This window comes from Blennius ocellaris, assembly GCF_963422515.1.
Source record: "Blennius ocellaris genome assembly, chromosome: 10".
Classification (NCBI taxonomy): domain Eukaryota; kingdom Metazoa; phylum Chordata; class Actinopteri; order Blenniiformes; family Blenniidae; genus Blennius; species Blennius ocellaris.
Window position 1 is genome coordinate 11,205,442 of NC_137659.1, and position 23,817 is coordinate 11,229,258.

Below are 23,817 nucleotides of genomic sequence, written 5' to 3' on the forward strand. Positions count from 1 at the left end.
TTTTTATTTTTGATTTCACAGTCCATGTCAACACTTTTAATATTCAGATAAAAGAATTTGTAAAAGTAGAATGATTTTCTGTAACTCTTGATGCATAATTAGTTTCGAGTCTGAAGAGTGTCATTGGCATATATATAGAAGTAATTACACGACTTTGGAAAAGCTGTGTTGCGTCTTGAGTGTCAATTATTTCGCAGCGGCGCTCAGAACCACTGAAAAGAGAACTTTTTGACAATGGCTTGCGAGTTGGAATCTTTTAAAAATGCTCCAACTCTGTCCCCGTGGAAACGATGGAACACGCAACTTCTTGAAAATGCTCCAACTCCATCGCTATGGAAATGGGGAGGGGGGAGGGGCTTTTCTGAAAAGCTGCTACTGCGCACCACGGCTGTGGTAACTTGTTTTTCTGCAAATGCGAGAGTAGATGGACAATAACAACAACCTGTCACCAGTAATAGCAATTCAACTTTGTCATCTATCCATATGAATGTCTGTGTACTCGCCATTGTTGATGTTTACAGCATATTGTTCTTTGCATGTATGTTTGTCTGGTTTCATTAAAAGAACAAACAAAAAAACGCCCACTTGACGGCCAACATGAAAACTACATTATTACTGTTGTTTAAACGTAAAAAGGAGTTTTACTGGAAACGTTGTTGTGTGAAGTGGGCCTAATTCATACAGCCATTACTTAATAAACAAACAAAAAAAACAAACATCTGAAACCTTCAATTTTGATCTGAAGGAGCACAGCTTTACTCAGCAAAACATCAAAGTTAAAGCTTCAAATATTTCCAAATAATCGCACTAACCTGGCCAAACAACTGTAGACTACATTTGAAAAATCATTATTACTTGTCTATTTTTGTTTTTGTTTTTTTTACATGAAAGTCACAGAATCAAATGTGAAAAATACTAAATGTCACCTTATTTCAAGTAAAACAAAAAGAAGCTAAAAGTTTTTAATGGAATGGAAAGAGAATTACATAGATTACATAGATTAAGTAGACACGCCTCAGACTCTGTCCAAATAAAAGAGAATATTAACCTTGATCTTGATCAGTAGCAGCATTATTTCCATTATTTAAAAAAAAAAAAAAAAAGATTCCTGGTGACTTATACAAATAAAGTAATACAAACAATTTTTACAAGTCAAGTGCCTTTAGCTTACTCATGATGGGACAAAATAATTGTTGGTCATTGTTTTGCTTCTGAAAATCTTCATCTAGGAATAGATATGAAGAGGGAGAGAGAAATAAAAAAAAAAAAAAAAAACAGTGATCTGTCTAAAACCCCAGCTACCTTCTCTTCCAGGCTGGAGTCTTTAAACATCAGTGAGAAAGGCTTGATATGCTCTCTTCTCAACTTATCGCCACTCCGTAAGTCGATGGCGCTCTCTATTCGCTTGTTAATTTCCTCAGGACCAGAGTGGACATGCAAAGCTTGTGCGAGATGGTTTGGTAGCAGATTTATCGAATTTCTCGTTAGGGCAGCCAGAGTCTAGAGGGAAAGCACATGCACATAGAATGAACCTGCTTGTCCCCCCCCTTTTTTTTTTTTTTTGTTTCATTCAAGATACAAATGAAAAAAAAAAAAGAACAGACACAGTTACATTCATTACATACACGAAAGTGAAAACCAAAATTAAGGAAGAGGAAGAAAAAGGGAAGCTCAAAATGCAACGTTTGGCCGTCAGACGGCACGGAGCAAGTCATGCATCTCCCATTCACTCTCGTAGCATGTTCACATTGCAATGTTAGTGGTGGCAAAGCTTGCAATTATGTACACATAACAAAGCTGCAATTTATGTGATTTTAAAAAAAAGACCGCAGATGAAAACGCACAAAAAATTATGGAAATTAAAAATGATGAAGCATGAAATGGGGGACAGTTAAAAAAAAAAAAAGTGAAAGAGTATAGCCAGACAATGTCTGGGGAAATGAGGTCGAATGTACAAAATGAACGGGGCAATTTTAAACCTCTTAGAGCAACCTTTGAAATATTCCTGGAAAATTAATATATTAAAAATGCACCAGCTTGTGAAAACTGAAAAAAGTACTGTTGTAAAGAGCAAATGAATGGCACAGGGGTCTGTCTTCACAAGAAGCTCCTCGGGCTTTAATTTACCACTTCACCACTTCCCTTCTCTCAATTCTGCAAAAACAAACTGAAGGCTGAAACCTGCCTCAAATTTTTACAAACTGCTATGAAGCCCTCATGAGAGGACTTTCCTGTGAACTACTTCATTCTCCATAAAAAGGCATCTGCCTGGTAAGGGGACTCATTTTCATACCGGGAACACGGTATCCGTTAATTGTCGAGAAACTGTTGACAGAGTCTCATATGACTGGAGTTTGTTGATTTCAGGAGAAAAACAAAAAAAAACCCCAACAAAAATGTGGAGAGAAAACAGAAAACAGTCTCTGAAAGTGTGTGTGACGTGCAGAGTTTTTAAGTACATGTGGAAAAGAAATGATATTGCTGGAATCTTTCGATGGTTTGTATTGTTTATCAGTCGAGTCTTCCTCAGCTTCATTGGAAGGGAGATTGAGATCACCTGTTGGCTGGTCGTAGAGCTCTGCCAGCCAATCAGCAGCACGGGGTATAAAAGGGACAATGGGAAACTGCTTGGAAAGTTTTCTTTTGTCTTTGCAGAGGCTGTGAAGAGAGACCTGTTTTTGATTTGTAACCATAAAGTGCTGCTGTTGAGTGAAATTCGGATTTAAATAAATGTTTTGGTCAATACTACTGGAAAATCCAGGATGCATTTGGATCTGCCAGACCAGCCCTCAGGGTGTCACTGGGGAGTTGTAAATTAAATGAAAACTGGTGTGCATGATGCACGTAATATTTGCAATGTTATCATTGTCTTAAATATATTTAAATGGTCAATTGTGTCACAGTAAAGGACCAGTAATACATTAGTTCTACATGGTGCCCGACACTTTTGTGAGCAAAGTAAATCATTTTACACATTTGGTTCACACTAGGAACAAAGAACGTTCTAAATTCTTTTTATAAAAACAGTGATACAAACTGCTTTTTATCAAGAGATTTTTTTTTTGGGGGGGGGGTTAAAACTGGTCAACTGAAGCCTCTTTATTAGTTTCCACCTCTGATGACACTATGGATTCCATTCCAATCCTTTAAAACCATTTATGTGAAAAGCAATATGCAAGGTACCAATACAAAGTAAAAAAAAAAAAAAAACAACTATTGAAAATCTCCATAAGGCCACAATAATACAAAGAATATTGTGGCTCATTTGTATTCCATATACTTCAGAAATGAAAAAGCTTCTCAAATGAAGGTTTCACTGATCTAATGAATGAATACAAATATAATGAATCTTTCACCTTTGATATCTTAGTGAGGCTGCATTCATAAAGCTTTGATTCTATTTAGCTTGACAGGCAGGATAAGTACAGAGCTCCTGCTTGGTACCATCAGAGCCCAACATTAAAGTTTTAACATGAGAATTGATTTCAAAACACATCTGAATATCAGAATTTATTTATTTATTTTTCATCCAGCATTTGGTGAACATAAAGCACTTTATCATCAAATGTTACTCGTACAAAGTAAGTTGGGTGACCAACCGAGTTGGTCGACAAAGTTATGTTTTCATCTGCATGTATTTATTTTTGGTTTTCAGTTGGGGAAGCTATGCGCTCAACCGAGTGCCCATTCTACTTGTATATTCATTCACATTCTCAGCATGCGTTAGTTGAATTCTGATCGTAACATCTGAAACCTTAAAAATATTTGCCACTGCAGCTCCGTTATCACCACACCAAATCAGATGTTTCGATGAGTATTCCCGATAGTTCTCTGTCAGGGTTTTATACATTAGTTAATTGATCTAACAAAAGTCTCGTTTTCACGAAAACGTTTCAAGTTCTCACAAAAGTTTTCAGCCACATTTTGAAAACGGAAAAGGCAGAAATGCTGAAAACAATGTCGTTTTCATATTGGGTCACTAGTTGGAGCAGTTGTTTGATTTTGTAATGAAACCACACACGTGCGCAGAGAACAATAAGTTATAAACATTGATGATGACTTACACTTGGAAGTTGGATTGCTGTTCCGGGTGAATCTAAACTATAAAACTACGAGGGCTAAGGTTTGGGAGCCGTGTCACTTTAGTATGCTGTTCCCACCCCCAAAAATCAATTTATTTCCCACTGAGAACTTTATTCTCTTTTAGATTATTTCAGTTATGCTAAACTCATTAATGTGGAGTACATTTGGTGGGAGGTGAGCTCCCCGAGGACGCCACGTTCACTGAAAACAAGCAAGTAAAGGTAGCAAAGGTCATATGTGAGACTTGGAGTTACTTCCTCACAGTCACTGACATTCGCTCTGTATCATTACCAGCCAGTCAACGCAGCCACATTGCAACTTTGCCCAAATTACCCTTTGGAGTTTCTGTGACCTATAGCGCTTGCAGTCATTAAATCACCTAAGAGAGGAGATGTACAGAAATGCAATATATTTTCCACTAATTTCACGCAAATGAGTCTCTCATCTCTTGATTCATTCATTGCATGAAGGCATAAGATCTATCACACTCAGATACCTCATTATACATTCATTTTTAGTCTCTGAATTAATTGATGTTCTCAGGAAAATCTTAATTGCTGAGTTTTTTCATTCTAACGTGCCTGTTTTTCATAATCACTCGCATCACCATGTGTAAATGTACATCTAATCAGAGCTGTAGGAATGAAAGAAAAAACACTGCTTTACATTTGTTTTTCGAACAGGAATTTGCTTGATTATATTCTTATTTTGGTGTCTTCCTATCATTAGCTTGTCATTGGCTTTAAACTAACATTTTTATTGTATTTTTTTCTTCTGTATTATACAGGTGTCTAAAAATAAACAACCACGCTTACATCTAAAAATATTTTGTTGTAACGGTACTACAGAATATATGAGACAATAATGTGATCTAAATGATATATAGAAGCAACATTTTGTCTACATATTAAACAGAGTCTTAATTGGATTGGAGTTTGCACACAGTACGCAGGAATGATGGAGAACTGAACTAGCCTGAACTTGAACTCGGCAGAATCTTGTCTTGCATTAGAATGAAAACATGTGGCCTGCATGTCAAGTGATTAATATACTGTATCATGAGCAGCTGGAGCAATTGCAGGCTTCATTTTAATGACGACAATCGGTTGGCATTTAGTTCAACGAAAGAGCAGCAGCTACTCTTAAATAAACCATTTTCCAGACCAAGTTCTGGGAGTGACCTCAACAGCTATATATAGTTTATTTATTTATAAAAAAAAAAAAAATTTAAATGAGAAAACTCTTTTTGAGAGAATATAGCCACATTTGTGTTGTGAAACAGCAAGTATTTTGTCGCTTAGATTAGAAATCTGCAGAATCAGCCGGCTGTGGAGGCTTCACTGGAGTCATTATAGGTTTTTTTTTAAAGTTTGAATTGTTGGTCTGGAAGCATATGCATCAGAAATATATATATTTTTTAAATTGTACTCTTACAAGTCAATTCAATTCAACTTTATTTATATAACACCACAGTCATTATTAGGTGCTCTAAACAGAGAAACCCAACAAATCCACAATTTGGTAGAATTTTTTGAAGATGCTCTGGTTTCATCTCCCTGTGGATGTATGAAAACACAACTTTTAGAAAATGCTCTGTCGCCATAGAAATAGGGAAAACTAAAACTTCTCAAAACACTCTGAGTCCGACTCCGGAGGAATGGGAGAAATCTTTTCTGAAAGACTGCTACTGCGCATGTGTAGTACAATGGCTCAGTCCACATTCTCCTGGGACTTGATAGTTTTATAGATACAATTACAAACCCAACTTCATTGACTGTCCATACAGATGTACATGTACTCATTGTTAATGTTTATAGCGTGCCATTTTCATGTATGTTTGGTTTCCTTACAAAAACAACCAATCGCACCCACTCGTGGTCCAACATGAGAGCCACATCACTTTCAAAATGTTGTAGAGAAAACATGGAACTTTTCTGAAATAAAAACGCAAAAACAATGCGCTTTCACATGAAACGTCCTGTAAACGGGGCCGAAAAAACAAACGCGTGCTGTCCGGAACAATGGGCACTTTGAGTTGAAGTTGTCACTTGAAATTGAGTCAGGCGAGACCTTTATACAGCAGCAGTGCCACTCAGTCACTCTTGTGCAGACTCTGCTTTCATTAATGTGAAATGGCAGCGTAAGTACCCGGGCTATTTTGGAGGCATTGTTGAACAATGGATGGGACTTGGGACAGATCATCCTTATTTCTGGTTTGTGCATCACACTTGCCCAAGAAATAAAATACAATGGTTGAATTAAATGTGTACACATGGGAAGATCACATGGAGCCAAATGTCAGTTCTGCTGTCTGTTCGTCCACCCCAGCCTCCTTATAATACTGCCATCTGACTTCCTCATTTGCTTTTATTGTGATTTATCGACTTGTAAGAGTCGACTTCTATCACTTGGATAAAACACTGGTTTCTACTTGCAGGAGAATATAAACCTCAGTAAACTGGTCTTCTCTGATTAGGGCTATTAAGCACTTTAATATCGCGGAAGTGTGTGTTTTTCAGTGGCTCTCTGTGCTATCTGCAGCTCTGATGTTAAATTGTCAGCTTTGGGCTATTGGAATTTTGATATTCAGTTCAAGTTGATGAGCAAACATGGTTGAGTTGACATCATAATAAATCAGGTCAAATCATGCTTACAGGAACAACTCTCCATTTTTGGAAAAACACATTATTCACTCTTTTGCTTATAGCTGAAAGCAAAGAAGAATGCTTCCCTCGTGTCTATGGGTCAAATGTAAAGCTGATGCCTGAAGACTGTGTGTTTCACTTGGCATAAAAGATCTAAATAACTGTGTCAGTTTAACAACATTGCGTACTTGTCCAGTGCTGCTTAACACTTTTATTTCACAATCTTTGCTCAAACATAAAATACACAGATAATTATCAATAGACTGAGTTGAAGTAACCGATGAACATCTTTGAAAAAAATGGAGAATTTCTCACTTTTTTAGGTTTCTCACAGTGCTCATATCAGAATTTGTCATACCTGAACCTATTGTCACATAAATCAAAATGTTAAGTATTGTGGAGAATATTACATCATAATTAAATATTCACTGTCAGGGATTTCCTTTATTAAGCAAAGATGTCACAAACAAGATGCTTTTTAAACTTTTTTTTTTTTTTTTTTTTTTACAAATTCATTAACCTCCTTTCTCTGTCTACAATTCAGCCGATGAAAATCTGACTTCCTGGCTTTAAATAAAAAAGAAACTATATTGTATAGTATAAGAGCCCCTTTTGTAAAGAACAGACTTCCCAGAAAATAGCTCTGCATCAAAAGATGGGGATGTAAGCCTTTATAGACCACTTTATAACCTCAACAAGTTACTTGCCCTCATCCCTCGATTCATAATACAAGGCCTCAGAAGGGGCAAGGATATGAGATGTGCTACCATGATTGCTTTTGGCGTGCACATCCCCAAGGAAGCGCACAGCCTAAAGGGCACATGCCTCCATCTCTGGCATTTCTTTCTACTAGCTTCTACAGTGTTTCCTAAAGCAGTGTCTGACTATGGGGGCAGCGAGATACAGCTACATGTTTAATGTATATTAATAACCGAACACATAAACTGTTGGAAATGCCAACATGTAATGCCATGAAAAGGGCAAGTGGAGGTGGGGAGAGTGCTAACATTTGACAGCATGACCACATGCAGTAATGTCAATAGGATTTTCATGTGCTAGATATCTCACATGTCGAGTTGTGTGACAGATTAACTAGTGTGTTCCAGCCAGAAAGTCTAATTTACTACAAAATGTCTTGTTTGGAACTGGTGCTCTTCAGAGGATTTCAACGAGGCAGTTATATAACCCCCACACATGCATCACGCCACTGGAAAGACCAGGGCAAAACAGATGGATCAGCACTTTTGCGCTCTATATTATTAATGACAAGGGGCCTATAACTCTTGGAACGATGTCATGTGCAGAGAAACTAGTAGTTTCAAGTCAGCTGCAGCCCAGCACATGATGAATGGTTAAAGATGCACCTGTCCTTTCCCCTAATACCAAATGGCTATAAGTAACCTACTCTACAGGATTAAGCAGGTACAGCTGATGGTTGAGCAGGTAGATATCAAACACACTTTGACGTTGAATCGGTAAATGCTGTTTTTCCACTTGAGTGCTTTTAAACAGGTGGTGGAGAGAAAAAGCACTATTTTACTCTTAGGTTGTTGGGATCTGACATGTTCAGCCACATAATTTCAAATGAAGGACTCACAAAGCATCAGACCTTGAGAACAAAGGATGTTCTATAAGTGAATGACTGATTGAATTCAAACAGTTGCTTCTTATTGGTTGACCAGGCATAACTCATGGACGCCAACCCAGATCTTCACCATCCATTCATGTTTTCACTCTGGATTTTATAGCAGTTAGTTAACAGGAGCAACCAAATGTTTGGATTACGCATCTTGGGTCACAGTTCTTAGTTTGCCGGATAAGTGAATGATAGTGAAAGAGTGTCTATCTGACACTCTGAAGATCAGAGCCGGTAGTTTTTGTCCCTGCAGACATTGAGATGGACTCAACAAGGTCCAGTGGTCACAAGGCAGTGGTGCCATAGAGGTTAGAGGAGTGGGCTAGGGAATCAGAGATTCTCAGGTTTGAATGCCGTGACTGCAGCTTACTGATGTGGGTCCCTGAACTAGGCCCTTGACTGCACTGCACCGCTGTTCGTAGCGTGCATAGTTAAGATTAACTCTGAACAGGATGGGTTGAATGCAGAGACCTAATCCCTTCAAGGGGAATAATAAAGTATGATTTCTTTCTTTTTTCCTGCTCCCAAGTCAACAGGATAACTGACTCTCTGCCAAGCCAAGGACAAGCAGGCTACGTTGCATCAACGATTCAACAATGCAAAGGATGCGTTTCTTGCTTCGAGCAGGCAAATTATGAGAGTTATTGTTTGTTAAACTGCAACTTTGCTATTCATGTAATGTGCCACTGAGTTTGTCAAACCTATTGATTACTGTGAGTAGAAGATGTTTGTTTATCTAAAATGTGAAAAAATATATTGTATTTGTGTGTTGACTATATTCTTGTACTGAGGACAACGAGGAGCAGCAGAGAGTGAGTCCAGTTCATCTGCAGTCCTCTGAGGAAAAGAAAGTGATGATTGTGTCCACATACAATGCGTCACTTTGTGAACAATAGATTCAAACTGCAATTGTTTTGATCTGAGACCATGACCACTGGATTGAAGATGGACACCAGTTCATGTATTGACTACTGAGGATGGACATCATAGTCACGTTTGGGGGTAACCTTAGAATAAAAAAAACAAAAACATTTTTACTCAAAAGAGATGGGATAATCGACATGGTTTCATATTGTCTGTGCACCAACCTTGACTAAATACTAAACCTAGAACCTAATATTTTGGTTCTAAAACATTTCTTGATTATTATTAATTTTTTTTTTTTTCTCTTCTCATTTTGAGTTTGTTTATTGAGCATGTCAAAGGCCCACACAACTACTATACAGCATTAATCAACATAGAAAACAAACATGAAAATGAAACCTTTTTGGGGGCGGTTAGTATTCACAGTACAGGTACATTAAGTAACTGGGTCTTTTAAGGAAACACACAAACTCCTTTGAGGTGAAAGCACTGTGACAGTGCTGTGCATCATGGGAGCCAGCAGGTACACAGTGAAGCATGAAAGAGGTAAAGACAGAGCCATTCAGCCAGTGCAGACTTCCCACAGAGAGCTGGAGGTAAGAGTCCAGGGCTGGGACTCACCATACAGCCACTCAGGAGTGGTCTTGATACATTTTCTGGGTTTGATAAAAGCAATAAGTCTCACATAGATGATAGTTCCCATAATCCCTCTGATGGGCATGACATGATGTCATGTTTCCAGTGTTTTCAATTGTACATGACTGCATGACAAGTCTATATATTCTCAATATTAATTCAAGAATGCTACTAGCACAGATATCTTACCAATTTGCTTGTGCTTATTAGGTATTATATTAATCTTTGTTAAACGTGGTCATGTGGTCACATATTGTGTTGGTGTTCATTGTTTCTTTAAAAGCTTGTTCAAACTTGCCATCAATCCATCTATTCTTCCCTACTGCTTCAACTGACTTGAGGTCATGTGGGGCTGAATCCAATCCCAATCGACTATAGAGGGAACTTTGTTACCAGAGATTGTTTACATTTTTAGAAATCAGTCTTCCCCCAATTCACCACAAAGAGATGAGAAAACACATATGATTTTATATTTATATTTCACACTTTTACACCGTTGGTATGTATTTGCCTCTGCAGGCTGTTCCCTTATGTTTAATGTCAATTTACAAATTTACTAGAGGGCTGCAGAAGAGTGGCATCATTAGTTTCATCAAATCTTGAGAAAAAAATATGAACAGACATAGTGGATCTATACTTAATTAAATTGAACAATGTAGCCGAGATGGTAAGTTTTGCAGGTAAGACGGCCCGGATGCAGTTTGAAATGTCTACAGAAAAATGTTTCTCGCAACAGTGAAACTAAATTAAAAGCCAAAGAGGGAAATAAAAAACCAGATTCAGAATATAGCAATGCAACTACCAAAACTAATCTACGAATCTAATGAAGGGGAACAACCAAGATTTTACCTTCATAAGAAGGACACAGCTGGGGTACCAGAAAATTATTCAAAAGAGACTGAAATGTACTGAAAACAATGGAAAGTGTAAAATAGGAAACAATAAGGTGTTTAACAAGTCAAAAATACCACAGGAATCCTTACGGCAGATAACACTGAGCACAAGCTGGGGATACACACACTAGCAAGAGTTCCTTCTTAACCCACAGATGCTGAAAACTGAATCCGACTAGCAGGATGGGCAGACAGGGACAGAAAACCACTGGAGAACTCCAACTCCAACTCCAAGTGGAGTCAAACGACTACATGAAAGATCCTTCAGAACTCCTCGGAGAAGCCTTTGATATACAAAGAACCCCCTTTCCAAACCACTGTCCTGACAGGCTTTCACTGTGGCACAAACAAAGATGTGGCACTTTTCAAAAATAACATTTCTCCCAATCCGAACGCAACGTCTACATCAAAAGCTATAAGCTCGACACGACCACCACAGAGGAGGAGGAGCTGCACACATACTCGCATATACACAAGGGGTAACATGGAGTTCAGAGTCAGCTTGTAGCTGCAAGATGCAAAAAAATAGAGGAAAACTGTGGCTTTGCATATTTGGCACAGCCAGAGAAGGGGGCGGGGGAATTTTATATTACACGTGACAATTCAAGACTTTGGATTTATTTTAGACATTGTTGATTGTTCATTAAAAAGTAAATTTTCACTATCTGAACAGCATGGAAATCTGAATCCTAAACAGAAATTATTGTCACCAACATTTAGAAGATATTTAGTAGCTTGAACAGGCAATTCCAGAATAACATAAGCAGATGATGTCTGCTTGAGGAAAGACATTGTGCTCTGCCATCACCTCACCATCCACTGCAGGTCCTTCCTGTTCTCCACTGTAGAGCCAGAGAAGCACACAGTGCAGCAGTAAGCCAGGAGGCTCTCTATGGCTGACCTACTGATGACTTGGTGGGGGGGCGATGAGAAAGATAAGCTTGTTTCAGCATCCTGAGGAAGTACAGTCTCTGCTGGGCCTCCGTTACATGATGAGACATGTTTGCAGCCAGATGAGGTCAACTGAGATGTAGATAGAAAGGACTCTATCGTCGAGAAAGGACTCGATTGTCTATGTACAAACATAGCTTTTGTGTTTTGAATGGGGTATCCAGCAAGTCAATCAGACCGATATCCTCTACTCCTTTTTATGTTTTCTCCCTGACATTGTATATTTAAATTGATTGTGTGTCTTCATGTTATCAGGCTCTGATTGATACTACAATGACTAAAATCCAAGCAAATGAGGAGCTCCGAAGAGATGAAAAAGGTGGGGTGATAAAGGGTCACAAATCATAAAAATTCTTACAACAACTTTTAGTACTACATTTTATACTAACCCATTTCTTCAAATAAGCAGCAGCTCTTTCCACAACAAAGTGTCAAGCAGCGAAAGAGCCAAAGGCTGTTTCTCACTGTTTCTCACAGTTTCACACATCAGGATTTTCCTCTCCATGAGGTGTAGATTACACCCCTACCAGCCATGTCCAGGGTTTAGACATAACCTGCCAAACTTTGATTATGAAACACAAAGATAACTGAGCTGGATCCCTCCAGTTTCTCTTGAGGAAACATGGTGACATTAAACAGCTGGAAACGGAGGCAGCAGCTTGTTTCTGGTGGAGGAAAACCCCAGTCCCAGCACAGGCAGCGTCTTTTTGGCTCTGGGCGTCCGCCAGCTCGTCTCCTTCGACCAATTTGCGGATGCAAATGTGTCGTGAATATGCGGCTTTAATCTCACTCCAGTCTGAGCTATTATGCACGATGACATGGCTTTGATTGTCAGGGGCAGCAGACACCTCGATGGATGACTTTGTCAATGAAATGTGGCTGTGTGGGCTTCAGACCAACATTTTTCTGGAATCGAGCCCAGGAAGGTGGATGAATAAATCTTTTGAACTGCTGCATTGAGAAATGTGCACACTGAACTAAAGCAAACATTCACACACAGCAGTGGGTGTATGCGTATGATAATTATGTAGATTGCTTCTTGTGGTCATGTCACATCCATCTATTTTATTCTTTCGATATGTCACAAGCCCGGATGGAATGAAGAAAACCATAGATGGTTTTGACTATACATGACGAAGGAAAAAATTAAAATCAGCCTTTATGGTAAAGGAGTAATGAATAACATTAAAGGTGACCACACATTTTGGGGAGCAAAATTTATAAATGCAGACCAATCTCTCTAGGAAGGGCCATAATACAAACATTTAATATTAAAACCCATTTAATATTTAAATTTTTAACACAGATAGGAATCGTGTGGCGGAAGGGGCGTGGTGCAATTTGCAGTGACCCAGGATAGGTTTAAGGAGACAAGGTGAAATGAAGGCCTTAAATAATCACCTGCAATCTCAGCTTGAGTGAAAATAAATAATAAACGGGAACTAATGAATGCCGATTCAGAGATTAGGATTGATCAGCATGAGGATGAAACTGGGCAGTAAATATATTGGACAAAAGATGTTGGACATGGAGGTGAAAAAAGGAGACCTGGGAGAGGATTTATGGATGGAGTGAAGAAGGTGGGAGAAACAGTAGTGGAGGCAGAGGAGAGGGCGAGATGGATGATCTGCTGTGAAGGTAATCTGAAAAACACAGTGACCAGGAAGTTGTTTCTCTCTGCAGATCTCCACCTACCTGCAGCTACAGCAGATACATCCATTTGGGTTTCTTTTAAAGAGTCCTCAAAGAAAACACTAACAATCAGTCTAAGTATACGAATATACTGTCCTGATATAAAGAACTTTTAGTAGAGTTGCAAGGAAATACAGATTAGAATGATTTCTATGCTGTATTCCAGAGGAAAACCTAGTAAGGCTGTGCATCCAAATACATAGAAAAATTTCAAATAGCCTCTCCCTCAGTCTTTTTCCAAGTGGTTCTTGACCAAAGAAGCTTAAAAATGAGCTTAGGTGTTCCAGACAATACATGAAAAATATCAACATGCCTCTCAAGAAAGCCGAGTTGCCATTGTTGTTGTTGTTGTTGCTAGCAAATGCAGATGAGCGAGGATGGAATGAGGAAGATGTTTGTATGGACAACACAATCAGAAGCTCGTCACTCTCAAAAAAAACCAGGCTGACAACACACAGAGACCCATTATCACGCTAACACATTCTCTCTCCAGAAAGCCGTACAATTGTTCCCAGGAAGATAAAAGAAAAAGAAACATAACACAAAGACAAAAATGACCATCAAACAGGCGAGATTTAGAAGATCCCATGCACTGCGAAAAACATCCCCATCCCGAAAGGCAATTTCATTCCGAGATAAGATTTAAAGTGTTATTTTTCACAAACTGGGTAGGATGAGATCGTGCCGCTGGTTTCAGGTTGTTTGGGCATTTTCCTAAATGGCTAAAACCTCCTAGAATAGGTCTGAGTGACAGTGTGTTTTCCAGGAATTCTTTCTTTTTTTTTTACCTTTATGAAACACACACTTCTAAATCAAAACAACACTTCAATCCTAATCCACAGAAAGAATTTGCAGTCAAGTTGGGTATTGCTTCACAGTGTGATAAAGTGCATAATATGAGTTCCAAGCAAAGGCGGGACTTACGTTCTGCTTCCCCACAATGTTGTCAAACGGCAGCTCGGGGCTCCACGAGGCCTCGTTGAAGGTGGTGCTGCTGGCCCGGCGGTCAACCGAGCTGGCCGCCTCCTTCATGATGTCCTCGGGGAGCGTGAGCAGACTCTCCTCCGGCTGCTTGATCAAGTAGGTCTCGATGTTGTGTCGACGGAGGAAGTCGTTGCGATCCTTCCCATGTCCTTCTTCCACCTCGTAGTCACCGTTCAAACAGTCCAAAGCAGCTTTGGAGATGTGGATCCTCCTAATAATAATAATAATAATAATAATAATAATAATAATAATGAAAAGCAATAGCGGAATAATCCCACAACAAACTACTGGCATTCATACATGTTGACAGTCATTTAAAGGTACTCAGGATAATGTGCTAGCAAACAGCTGCCTCCTTCCATGTGCTGCTGCTTAATCCTCTCACATGATGTTTATCTCTTCCTGATGAATGCAAATCCAGCATTGATTCTTTTTTTTTTTTTTGGTGGGGAGTTCTGCTTTGGTCTTCATGAAATCCCCAAATTATAAGCTGGTGTGGCTGCTGCATGTTCCTCCAACATGACATCTCCTGTTTGTTTATATACTGTGATGTTTGTCAGAGCTTATTCTATGAAACCAGCGGCCCTGAAAATGTCCACAAATGACATTAAAAACAAAAATCTGAGGATAAAAAAAGCTTGTTGGGATTGACAGTGGATTTGTGACATATAAAGGAACGGAAGGAAATATGTTAGCAGCTCGAAGGATTTTCTTAAGTTTTAAGAAAACTTGACTTACTCTGTACTTGATAGTTTGATTGTGGTTGGGTAAAATATACACTTTGAGAAAAATGTATTATTTCTTCTGGAAAATTGTGCGATTTAACATTAAAGTAGTGTTTTAGTTTTTGAGGTGTAATTGTGTTGTCTTATTTAATGTATTACCATATTATATGTATGCAGAGGTGGCAAGTGATATTAGAATTGTAGCCATATTTGCTTGGATTTACATTTTTTTTATCAATAAAACAGTTGGTAGTAAAAGTTATTGATACTGAAATATTGACAAATGCATGAATGATCAGCTTACATCAATAATGGTGATATTTCATGATTTCTTTTTCCTGTTTCAAACATAAAAGTCCTCCAAATATATGTATTTTTAATATATAAAGTTCACACAATATATTAAATGATTTTTTTGTTTTGTTTTTGTTCTGAAAATAACTTAGTTTTTGTTTTAATACTATGAAACAAGTTGACAACACATGTACATGTGACCCTTGTATATCACCACAATCACCAAAACATATTCAATATGTTTGAAAAATGAATTATGTGTCAATATATCGTAGTTTAAAATGAATGTTTATTCTAACTTTTGTACTATGGTCTTTTTTCCCCCCCAGAAGTATATGGACTCCTACTTATATAAATAATGTGAATACTTTCAGAAACTCTTTAAATATTAAGTTTTTGTAACCAGTGCAATTTAAAGTGGAACTAATAAAAGCTTCAATAAATTTGACTGGAAAAAAAAATTAAGATGGACACAGTATTTGAATTCAAATTTAAATCAGTTTGATTTATACGCCAATTCTTTTTAAATGATTGTGAGTGTGAATAGAAGTTAAATGACCAAATACACTTTATTTCTAACTGTATTTAAAACAATTGAAGTAATTTAACAAGTTAATCCAAGGAAAAACTTTTTAATTTTCTAAATGTTAGAAATTGCATACATGATTCAACAAACGTTGCTGAAAGAAAGCATGAAGCATGGATTAGTTTTATTTTAATTGTAGGGAGCTAGGTTTTTACAGTTTGCTTTAAATTGTACTGTTTTTGATGTATGTTACAATGAAAGAAATTAAATTAGTTACATCTTGTCCATTAAACGAGTGATTTCAGCAGAGAACACGAGTCAAAGTACACTGTGGCTCACAGAGAGTTAACCTTTTGAGGCCAAATAGGAGAATCCAATTCAAACATACATTATATAAGAGGAAATAACTTTGTGTGATTACAGAAAAATAGCTGACTGCTGTGTTTAACTGCCTCAAAAAGCATCATTTTAATTCACTTTCCATCCATTTCGCCACAAGCTCAACGCCTGTGCAGCACATATTGGTCACGTGTTGGTCAGTGCGTGTGTTGGGCTCTACTCACCCCGGGATTCCTCCAGACTCCAGTTTGTTGGCAATGTCCACGTCCCAGGACCAGACATCAAACTGCCATTTCCTGAGTCCCAGCACGCCGCACAGCACCGAGCCCGAGTGGATCCCGATTCGCATATCGATGTCGTGTTTCGTGCGTGATCTCACGTACCTGCGAGAAAATAAGACATGGACAGTAGAAGGCTGCTTGTAAGATCTTGAAAATGACATTGAAGCATTTGCTCAGATGGTAAAGTCATTCTATTGCTATGTGGTAGAAAACAACAAAATGATACATGGGTTTTGGTATTTGGTAAACAATTTGATTTGTGAAGTTGAGTTTCAAGTGTTTAAAATTGGCTTATTTAATTTCATAGGCAACTTTTTAAAAGTTTTCTTGTTGTTGGAGCCGATTATTATTATTATTATTATTATTATTATTATTTCTCATAGCTTTTAACTATTTGACATTAGATTATAATCTAAATGTTTGACTTTGCCTGATGTTCTTCTTGACCAATGATGTAATAATGGCAATAATGGAATAATTCCAATGTAGTAAAACACAATTTATTAGTCTCCCAATCCATTATCTTAACAACATTTTGCCAGTTATCTAATAAGCTATTATGTGATTGAAGTAGTATTAAAAAAATCTTTGCAGCCAATAATGGCATAACATAAATAAGCATAGTGGCTGGAATAGTCCTCATATTGATTCATTGAAGAGATTTACTGTGTGGCATTGTCAATAATGGTGGGAAAAATTTATTTTTACAATTGTATAACATTATAAACATTATTCCATTTAGAATGACCAACAGTATTATGTTAGTGGCATTTTTTTTACGTTATCAAAGCCAATAAGCCAATAAAACATCATTGCTTATTCGAGTCCTTCATGATGCATGCATGCTGCTCTAAACGCCTTTTAAGAACTTTCTTTTATAACTGGATATGTCTTCTATGGTGCAGTTTGGTGCTGTGGTGGTTCGTGCTCGGGCTTGGAAGTTTTTCTGTGTTAAGTTTGCATGTTCTCCCTGTGCATGTGTGGGTTTTTGCTGGGTTCCTCTCACAGCCCAATAACCCTGACTTGGTGATAGGTGTGAATGGAAGAAGCAATATAGAAGATGGATGGATGTTTTTCTATGATGTTATGAATAAAACTTTGCACTAACAATCCTAAAATTGGGGTTGTGGGTGTTGTGATATCAAGTGTACATGTTCTTGGGCCCTGCTTTGAAAGAATTTCAGGGGTAACCTGGAGTCACTCGGTGAAATACAGCATCTGTATGCATTTATTCAGCAAATTAATATACATGAAATTGACCTTTGAGAGAAACAGAGCAAGGATAACGCTGTCCGGGAAAACACTGTTCGCAAATCAGCCGCAAAACAAACACAATGCATTTCACGCGTATCAGCACCTCTTCAGCAAGCGGAGTGAGAAACTGTTTCAGCCGGCTTTTCACACTTGTTAATAAATTTGTTTCTTATTTCATACTTTATTATCCCCCAACACAATGAACACAGGACGAGCTGGGGCTGATAAGTCTGTGAGGAGCAGACGGGGCTGTCACGCCCATTCCTGCCTCCAGGTCTCATTTCATGCTTCATAACAGCAGTGGTGACGCATACGAGGTGAAAGGCATCCTGGGAGTTTTTTTGACAGGTGCTTAAAGTTGGTCGAGTGCTAAACGACACCTGGGGTGGAAATTAACTCAAACACACTGCGAGGAGGAGGAATAGGAGGACGACGTGATACTCCGTTGACTTGCGTTTTTCTTCTCCCTGGAGAATAGTTCTGGATTCAGTCGTGGAGGTAATGCATTAGCAGCATTACCTGGCAGGACTGTGACCATTCATTTCAATATTAACTGCTATTGTTCTTATAACTGACATATTTGACATCAAGCACATTTGATTGCCTTTCCTGTAAAAGTAATGGGTTACTATGCCCTCGTTAACTAAATGTGTAAAGAAAAGTGATCAGCAGCGATTGCAACGTCAACAAACAAAATGTGTCACTTCCAATTGGTATCTTTAATTTAATACTTCACTTTGATGAGTTCATGCACAATTTATACGTTTCTGTCATAATTTCACTCTCCTGTGATGCATCTGCTTCTTCATGTATTTATCCCATTCTGATATGGAATTCACAGAAGATTTTCATTCTCATCTGCTTGAGTGGTTCTCTCAGGCCTGCCTCTGGTCCCCTTATGTATCAAAGAGCCTCATTTCCTAGAGATGTTCTGATCCAGTTGTTTAGCCCTCACAATTTGGCGCTTGTCATACTTTCTTAAATCCTTACACACGTCGAGTTTGAGGACCATGTATGCCTTTCCTCCCTGATCTATTTCAACCACTAACAGATATATAGATAACACACAGATAAACAGAGCTATTCATTTCACCAGTATGTCGACATAATGTTATGGCTGACCAGTATAAAATCCATTTTAAAATATGCACATTGTACACACTGGGAATCTTAACCTACTTTAATTCATCCAGCATCGAGCACCGGGATAATTAAAAATGTAATTTTATTGGACTGTATTAAGGACAGAAATGTTCTTTTCGAGCCGATCCAATTTCATGCTTTACACAAACTTAAGCCAATTCGCTTACCAGGCATATAACAAATCAGTAATATCTTTGTATTCAGTGGAGTGAAAACTGTTTCTGCTCATTAACAGTGCAATCAGAAAGATTAGCATGCATGACACACTTGTTAAAGTGCTGAGGTTCTTCTGCACTATAAAAAAATGGCCCCAAAAAAACATCCACTTGTATATTGATTTGGTTTCTTTCAGTGCCTTTTAAAATAAAATTAAGCAGTAGCTACAAACCTTTTATACTGTATTTGTGATGTTGAAGTTAGTTCTCTTAGTCAATACTGTTATATGGGAAAAGGCATCTATTAACTTTAAAGATATAAAACATGAATTTAACTAAAATCTTCACACAGAACGGCCTAACCTGGGTTCAAAACCCATGACATTTCCACTGTGAGGCTTGAGTGCGAATCACTACACTATAGTACAACTCTCAGTTTAGCAGATTGACTTAACAAAATACAATTATTTTTTTATTTTATAAACACCAGCCCTCCTCTCCTTCCTCAATACTACACTAAAATGGTTCAAGGAGAGAGAAATCTATTGAATATTATTAAAGCGTGTTCTTTTTTCCACTCGCTACATACCTCTTATTTCTCTTATGAACTGATGATCACACACAATCTGTAAAATCCCAGAGTGCCATTTGAAAAATATGATACCATCACTATCAAACTCTTTCTTCTACTGTCTGTTATGTGATCTGATACATTTGAACTCTGTTATTGAATGCATTATTTGTCAGTGATGTTCTCTAGAAGCAGCTGGAGGTACGTCTTCGCAAATATTGGAATTGTTTTCATTTCTGTTTCGACATCAAAGACCTTCTGTATGAGGTACAGTGAATGACAAGATGAAATTACAAGAGAAAAGATAAGAGCAGAGTTGTCCAAGGCCTCCGGGGTAAAACAAATATGTTTATTTTTGTAAATGATTGCTTTAATGTTGCAGTTAAGCAGCTTTGGTGTCAATGTGTCTTCATTTCAACCTATCTGCAGCAGAATACTGCTTTGCCACAAAGTTGGATGTGTGTTTCACGATGAAATCCAGTTCAAACTAAAAAGGAATTCATCAATACCTATAACTCCAGCACCCCGTGGTTTGATCCTTCACCCTCATGGATTGACAGTTCAGTTCAATGATCTGTTTGTCTTGTTTCCAAGTATTTGGCCAGAGGACTCCAAATCATGTCTCCAAATGGCTCCATTATGAATGAGCATTTGCAGATATCTGACATGTGTTTTTTTAAGTGCTCTTCAATGTGAGTCGTGCCCGTTTATCTGGAAATCCCAAAGCTTCTTATTTCCATACCATTATTTATGATATATATTGCTTGCCGCAGCAAGGTTTCTCTGCTTGTATTTTTTTTTTTTATGCAAAAGATGTAATACACTTTGAGAAGCAACAAGGTGAATACAGATGTCCTGCTGAATCACATTCTGGGAGTGGAAACATACGGGAACAAATGTTTCAGTCATTTATAAGGGAGACATAAAATATGCATGTTTTCATACAAATTCCTGATATATTTTTCTCAATCCTCCTCAATCTGCAACTGTCGGATATCCCATGTTTATTTTTGTTATCATCGCATCCATGAAGAATACCCACATAGAATCGGCAGGATTTCTGTATATTTATGTTCCTGTAATGCCGGGGAAGTTTCCAAAATGATCTTTCAAACAGCACTCAATAGACGGCTCATAACCAACATGCGAACTACATCAAACGCTATCAATTATGGAGACAAATCATGATGGATAGGTTAGGTACAAGAACATGTGGGAAATGAAAACAACAGATCACTGGATTCAGTTTCATGATTTGCCAGCGGCATTGTTCCTCCTCATTGCGACACTGATGCTGTCAACCCTCTCAGATGTCTGCGCTGCATTGAGAATGTGTGCACACAGAGGAGGAGCCTGGAGGGACAAGGTGACATGAAAGGGACAGGTGCATGCCGGCGCTCTGCAAACAACACAAAGCTAGTTATTGTAGTTTGGACAACTAAACCGCTAATCATCAGCAGTAGAACCATAGGTCATGGAGGTAATTAAATTATTTAATACCCCCTTTTAATGGTCCAAAACTGAATATTTGTACACACAAATATGACCATATCTGCATTAGCTGAATAGTTGTGCTCTCCTGAATAATAATATGACTGGGTGTGAGTGTCTGTTTGGGTTAAGTCATTGCAACTTGCATCACAGTCTCTCTGCGACTTATGGTTTGGATCTTGTGTGAGTTCATTTTAGCTCTTTAGCTCCTGTGAGCATCTGAGGAAAGTTTGTTCTATCAAGCTCACTTTACGACATTCAATGTTCCAAGCACATCTTGCTATTGTCTGGTACCTTTCTTTTCAGGACCTTTAAGATCTCTCTGTATCTGGATTCAAAATAAGTTGCCGAAACCAAGCCTGACTTCGACCCTGTGCATTTGGGTTCTCCATTCATTACTTTTCTTTGTTTGATTGAATTAAAAATCCAAAATCTGAGAACCAGTCGTAGAGTTTATGTAATTATAATATAAATGTTTCCTTCATCGTCTATATGTTATTATTCACTGTCTGTATGGTCATGGTGCTTTCCCATTGCAAATTAGGTTATGATGTAAATGTAAATGTAATTTATACATTAAGATGTAAATGCAATGTATAAATGACTTTTTTCTTGTGGTTCTTGACAAAGAAACACTGACGACTGTCACTCTTTCAGCCCTTTCATCTAGTTTATCAAAGGAAAGACACCACCAAAGCACCACTTTGAGACACTGGCGGCAGTCAGAAGGCCTTCAACTCTATGCATCAAAACCAACTTCTTCATGTTCTCCACACACAGGGGCCATACACATCCTTATCTGAATTCCAGCTATTTGGTCTGCTTTGCTCTCTTCATGAATACGTTCCCCGAAGCTCAGCTCCTCAGAACTGCAATAGGGAGTCCTCTGTGTAGTACTGCTCTCTGAAGTCTCCAAGACTTATTTCTTAAGTTAATCTTTAATCACTGTCAGCATCATCCTCCAGTACAGGATACCTTCCAGCTCCTCTACGACCTGGATCTCAACACAACATCTCCTAGTGAGAGCACAATCTTTTATCCAGCCTTGCCATGCTGGTGTTTTATGAGATTAAAATCATAACAGTATTAATTTTAATGTTAAGTAAGGAGAGGATGCTGTGAAGAAGTGAGACATTTTTCATTCTGTAATTGGTTTTGACGTAAAGCGTGTCACTTTAGTTGCAGATCTTTTTAAGGACAAACTTGAACAAGAAAGTGTTGAATCAGCATTTTATGCTACACCAAACGTCAGGGGCCAAACGATAAAAGCAAAGATCCTCTGACAGACACACAACGATCATAGCAGCAGGTGAAATGTCAATCGATATGCGATGGTTTGTGCCCTAGTGTTTTATCGACTGGATTACTTCCAGCGGCGCTGTTAAAAACGATGACCGACTGTAGTACAGGAGGTTACCTGATGGTTTTGATCATGCTGAGGCCCATCTCCACGCAGCAGTGGGCGTGATCCTGTCTGGGCTCAGGTAGGCCCGACACACAGTAGTAACAGTCTCCCAGGATCTTTATTCGTAGACAGTGGTGCTCCTGCAACACGACAATCAAAAGGCAAACAGGTGACCCCCTTTAAAGCCACTGAATTGTGAAAAAAAATCTATAATCAACAGGATAACAGAAACATTAAAAACATATCGAGTTATCTCTGCATTATTAATCCGGCTGTGAAATCCTGACTGACCAGGCGTGACGGTCTGAAATGCACTTCAATCTAATATCAGCCTGTTATACAGAGCCAATGTTGAATCAGATATTCACTCTGTTGTTTTTAATGAAATATTCATTCAGATGGTGGAGGATCTTTATTCAGCTTTCATGAATGCCGGCAGCCCAGCGCAGAAGAGATTAGCCATGGGCTCCAGAAAGAACACAAGTCTCATATGGGTTCGAAGATGTCCAATAACAAGAGAGGGCTTCATTATTATTTGTCAAACATAGAATAATACTTGACATTACAAAACAAATTATATGGCCACAACATTTCACCATAGAAAAAAAAAATTCTGGGAAAATACTGCAAATATCTTAAAAACACACTCCCATGAATACTGCAATTCCTTGACTGCATCATAAATTCTGAGGTTAAACAAAGTTCCTCTAACGGCTTTTAGAAAATATTAGGTCATTTTGGTTTGCTGCTCAATAAATAAAGAACTTGTTAATAGGTTAATATATATAAATATAGCTAAATAAGCCAAACTGAAATCTGGGACAGTTTAAACATTCACTTATGGAGAAGCTGTGAAATCCTTAAATGATGTGCCAATATTGTTATTTGGGTAGAAAATCCTGTTTACAAATATTCCTTTATAGGCTATGCTGATTATGTGCTATCATTGCTATTTATATTGATTTACAAAGACGCTAAAATCAGTGAATAAAGAGGGGATTTCATGTGGCTTGTATGTGTTTCTTTTCCAGTCAGACTTTTAAACAATTCACTTTATAAAACCCTAAAACAACTAATAGATACATGTGATACATGTTAACTGGCATCATTGTTAGAGCTAAGATAGAGCTCATAGAGTCACAAATTGACCATTTATGAAAGGTAAGGTACCTTCTGTAAAAATGTACCAATAGCAAGTTTAAATATCTGTATTTCTTCAAGAGTTACTTGAAAAAATGATTGCAATTGG

The 23,817-nt window shown here is 38.0% G+C and overlaps 1 protein-coding gene across 1 annotated transcript in view; it reads right to left on the reverse strand.

The window, feature by feature from the left end:
* Positions 1–23,817, reverse strand: part of adcy8 (adenylate cyclase 8 (brain)) — a gene marked incomplete at both ends in the record, with an annotated part of 89,105 nt that overhangs the window by 25,816 nt on the left and 39,472 nt on the right. The window contains 4 exons of the mRNA XM_080503800.1: positions 1,303–1,500; positions 14,325–14,595; positions 16,493–16,651; positions 22,581–22,708. Of these exons, the coding sequence (XP_080359926.1) occupies positions 1,303–1,500; positions 14,325–14,595; positions 16,493–16,651; positions 22,581–22,708 (756 nt within the window). The remainder of the gene's footprint in view (positions 1–1,302; positions 1,501–14,324; positions 14,596–16,492; positions 16,652–22,580; positions 22,709–23,817) is intronic.